Source organism: Haliotis cracherodii, unplaced genomic scaffold (assembly GCF_022045235.1).
Source record: "Haliotis cracherodii isolate W230 unplaced genomic scaffold, xgHalCrac1.p SCAF_13, whole genome shotgun sequence".
Classification (NCBI taxonomy): Eukaryota; Metazoa; Mollusca; class Gastropoda; order Lepetellida; family Haliotidae; genus Haliotis; species Haliotis cracherodii.
Window position 1 is genome coordinate 35,751,620 of NW_027266268.1, and position 4,770 is coordinate 35,756,389.

Sequence of the window (4,770 nt, forward strand, 5' to 3'; positions counted from 1 at the left end):
TTATTCAGGACATTTTAGAACTTTTCAATGATCTTTCTACTGGCCAATGTGACATCGTCTTTTGCTGGTTGCCAAGTCCTGTAGGCATATTAGGTAACTCAAAAGTCGATGCTGCAGCTAAAGCAGCTCTTGACAAACCGTTATCTCCACTACTTACCCCGTACAGCGATTTCAAACCAACTATTAAAAGTTATACTCGTGATCTCATGCAAAAGATGTGGGACACCCGAGTAGGAAGCAATGAACTTCACGAATTAAAATAAACAATTCCTCCTTAGGTTGTCAGTCAAGACCTGACAAGGTCGTTTTACGACGATGTCGTTTTGTCCACAGTTGGTTTACCCACGAATATCTGCTTAAGACAGATGAGGACGAACTTCCTAAGTGTATCCCTTTTGATGAAAAGTTCACCGTCAAGCAAATATTGCTTGACTGTGTGGACTTTGCAATCTCAAGTGATTCACAGTATCAAAGCGTAAATCTGAAAGATCTCTTTTCCCGTGTCAACGGGCATCTTATCATCAGCTATATGAATGAAATTTGTCTGTACAATAAATTTTAAATATGAATGTGAATAATTAAATGTTTGTTCTTAAATTTGGTGTGATGTTATTATCAACTGACCCCGTGGACAGAGCCTCCACAGAGTACTAAAATTATTGTCTCCCTGTGTAATCCTATCATAATCGATGTAACTATCACAAACCAGTGTTTTTAAGCCAACTCATGGTTGAGTATTTTTTTATATTGGCTAGCATTATGCCCAACCACCCGTAGCTAAAATGATGACGTAAATCCTGCTGGGATACCATGCAGGAAGAGGTGGTACTGCTAGTCCCCATGATCCCCTGTGAGGTGGCCGAGCATTGGTTACTGGTGGCCTATGGCCCTTGTTTTAAAACTGTATACATGATATTGTTATGCTCAAATATGTGTCTAAATTGCGAACTCACTCACTCATATAGGCGGAATCGTACAATCGACTCTGCTTTGTGCAGAGATTTGTATTGGATATGGAAAGGGTTTTGTCACTTTATATACCAACATTCTTCGAAATGGTGATAATTTGTGATTTTAACAGGCTACAATAAATATTAAATATAATAATTGTGCTAAAAAGAACCTCTCTCAAAATTGAATAAAACTGAAAACGAAAAGTCGATTGTACTAGTCCGACTATATCACAAGCACATATTTATGAATCACTAAAAGATTTATGATAGAAATTTTCGCGAAACGGTGAGAGTATACTGCCCTCCTGGTGATACCGGCCACAAACTCTTGCAAGTAAAAATCATTGCTCTCAGCAATATTCCAGCTATATGACGGCCGTCTGTAAATAATCGAGTCGGAGCCAGACAATCCAGTAAATGACGTCATGAGCATTTTGTGTAGTGCTCTTGTTTTCTGCACAACTAAACGATTGACCATCTAAAATGGATGTAGATGTATCTCAAACAGGATAATCTTATCGCCCACAACTGTTTGCTGCTATATTTTTCAATTGCCAAATTTTGAAACAATATGTTACCCCAGAAAGCTGTCCGTAAAACAACTTTGTGTGAAACCAACAAACAACCATCAGTTGGTATACAATCAAAAAATATATTACAAAATTAACAAATTTTGCACATGAATACAAATTACTGCACAGCAATCACAACGGCAGTACACAATGGAGTTGTAGTACAATATTCAGTGACAGTATAACAATATGATGGCAGTGGTCAGTACCAAATACAAAAAATAGAGTGGTGATAAAGTCAGTGATAATTATATGTTTCACACAGCAGCGACAGTGGTCAAGCTTCCGAAATTGTCAGGGAATCAGGGATGATGAGCGATCCTCACACGAAATCTTGTACTGAAGCGATGAAAATGCAGGAAGGATAGGTAGACTCGCTCTTGTCTCACTAGATCTTCAGCAACCCATGCTTGCCGTAAAAGGCGACTAAGCTCGTTGAAAAAGGCAACAAACGGGATCGGGTGACTCACTGACTTAGTTGATGCATGTCATCGTATCAAAATTGCGTGGATCGATGCTCATGACATCGATCACTGGATGGTCTGGTCCAGACTCGAGTATTTAACCGACCGCCGTCATATAGCTGGAATATTGCTGAGTGCGGCGTTAAACAACAAACAAACCACCAAACTAGAACATTGCAGAACATTCCATATCTTTCTATAACATGCTATCACCGCCCGCTTTATACCGAACCGGACGTTTACACACCACACTTAGTCTAGCATTCAAATATAATAACTTCCTGACGACTGATCACTGTCCAAACACAATGCAGTGAGTGCCAACCGAATCTCAACCAAAAACAATGTAACATAGTTACAATCATTGTCAACAAACAAAATACACTGATAGAGAACAATTTGTTTTTTTTAATATATTTCTGTTTTGACCACATATCCTACAACTTTGGTGAAAGAAAATCTGCAAAAACTTAGTATGAAGGTCGGCGGAGATTAAAAAACGCAATCTCTTTTATGTGTTTTGTTGTCAAGTCATTTGGTTATTTACAGACAGTGTGGTAAAGCTGGAATATTAATGTCTGCACTGTTAAATCGCACTTTTGAACTTTCCAAACCATTCAAAACAACATACAATTGACTGTAAGGACATGGGTCATCTAGTCAAATTGACGGTAACAAGATAGTCTCCGTCACACAAGTCAACACACATACCATTCATCACAGATTGAATAATTACTGAAGGAATCGACACATCACATTAATTCACTGCAAATCCCACATATGAAATTCTAATTCCACCGCAGGAATTCCCTCACATAGTGGGTTGATCAAATGCTCAGGTCCAGACGAGTTCCTTCTTATACACAAAATACCAACAGAGACATCAGTGCCAGAAGCAGAAAGACCCCGAACAAAACGTGGCCTGCGCGTCGGACGTTTGACTTCACAAACGGACGTTCAATGCTGTTCGTGTTTACGTTGTCGTGTTCTGGCTGTAAATCTGTCTTGGTCTGAAATAGGTGACCATTATTGCGGACGTTGAGTGTGGCCATAGTGGTGATGATAGCCAGGCAGCTCTGACAGAGGATGAGGGTCAGGTACACAGAGAGTCGACAAACGTCACCAGACTTGGGGATCGAGTCGTTGACGAAATTCATGAACACTGCATAGGACACAAATATTGAGATAAGGTAGGACATCTTCTCTCCGGAGTCAGCTGGTAGGAGGAACACACAGGCGTTGAGCAGAGAGAGAAGAGCCATAGGAAAGATGATACTCACTATATAGAACATGCTCTTGCGTTTCAGAAAAAACTCAAATGATACCAAACTTGATATCTGTTCCCTTTGGACGTCTACAACCTTGGCGCGTATGTCAACCAACTCCCATTCACTGTTCTCAATGAAGAAAGTAGGTAATCTCGTTTTAATAGAACCAGTCATAAAAACTCCAAGTTTGTAATCATTTGCAGGCATGAACATGATGTCACATTGTTGCTGATCAAACGGGTACAGAGTGATGTCTATTTGACAACTGGTCTTGAAACTCTCAAGGATTACAAGTTTTGCCTTTCCTCTACTCTCAATTTCAGGTGATGATATTGAACTTGGAACAACCTTGTCGACACCATTAGGGAGGATCACGGAAGGCGTCCAAATGTATTCTTCCGAGATGGTCACGTTTTCAATATCATCATACTCAGTTTTGTTCCAAGCCCGATTTTGGTCGAGCCAAGTCATAATGACACCGGCACTGAAGCTGAATGTCTGCTCGGCTGCATTGAGATTGGAGATGGACATTGGCAACAAACTTATGTTGATCTGTTTGTCATCCAGGAGTTGAACACTGATGCCAGCTTCAGCAGTGTTCCCTTGGAGATATCGCTTCAGTCGACTTAATGTCGATTGGGTTATATTAGAGATACTGGCGCCTGATATGGTGACAAGTAACGACAGCGCTATAGCTGACTTGAAAAACCTGATTTCAGTGTTCAGTGGTGATGTCTGCATTGATATATATTGATATGCAGTTGTAATGTATTTCAACAGTTGCTCAGGTTACTACAGTGACTCTTATTGGTGCACTGCGTCATTGGCTGGACTATGTACACTCATGGAGCCAGTAAACGGGGAAATAAATGTAAGGAGCTTTAAGCACATCGCCTTCATAAACAAATGTTTTTTGCTATTTCTGAAAAAACAAACTGCCTCCACCTTCTGTAAGCAGAGAGCAATCACTTTTCGTTGAATCATGCACTTATGCACCAATAATGGAAATGGTGATGTCATGGACCCAATCTTGCTGTACTGATAAACACAGTGTTGAGTATTTGTAAGACATTGTTAATGGACGGTTTGTTCACAATTGTGGCCTGCTATTTGCATCTGCACTTCCTGCAATATATACATAGTTTGTCAACCACGGATATGTATTATGGATAGAATGTTCGTGCGATAAAATTCAGAAATAAGATACCTCATATCTTTACTCTTAAGAGGTATGTCAACCTGAAGGTACATTAATGCAATATTTTGCTAATATAATTGTATATTGATTATGGTGTACATCGACCGAGAATAAATACTCTGTCCACTTTTATAAAAGTAATGGAATAATGTTGTTGCGAAAGTTTGTAGTTTATGAAAATATTTATACAATGACAAGTGAATTGAGTTTATAGTTGATATATTTTTCTTAAAATTTTACAGTCACCTCAATAAATGATCATTAATGTAAACTAGATATTAAACTTTCTTGAACTAACTTTCTCATATTTCATCC

The 4,770-nt window shown here is 39.1% G+C and overlaps 1 protein-coding gene across 1 annotated transcript; it reads right to left on the bottom strand.

Annotated features, from left to right (window-relative positions):
* Positions 1-2,846: 2,846 nt before the first annotated feature.
* On the bottom strand, positions 2,847-3,998 carry LOC139458663 (neuronal acetylcholine receptor subunit alpha-6-like). The gene has a single exon (XM_071240078.1). The coding sequence runs from the start codon at positions 3,996-3,998 to the stop codon at positions 2,847-2,849; it is 1,152 nt and encodes a 383-aa protein (XP_071096179.1).
* Positions 3,999-4,770: the final 772 nt, after the last annotated feature.

Excerpts from the sequence above, each read along its gene's own strand:
- LOC139458663 (XM_071240078.1), bottom strand. The coding sequence starts at position 3,998 with ATGCAGACATCACCACTGAACACTGAAATCAGGTTTTTCAAGTCAGCT.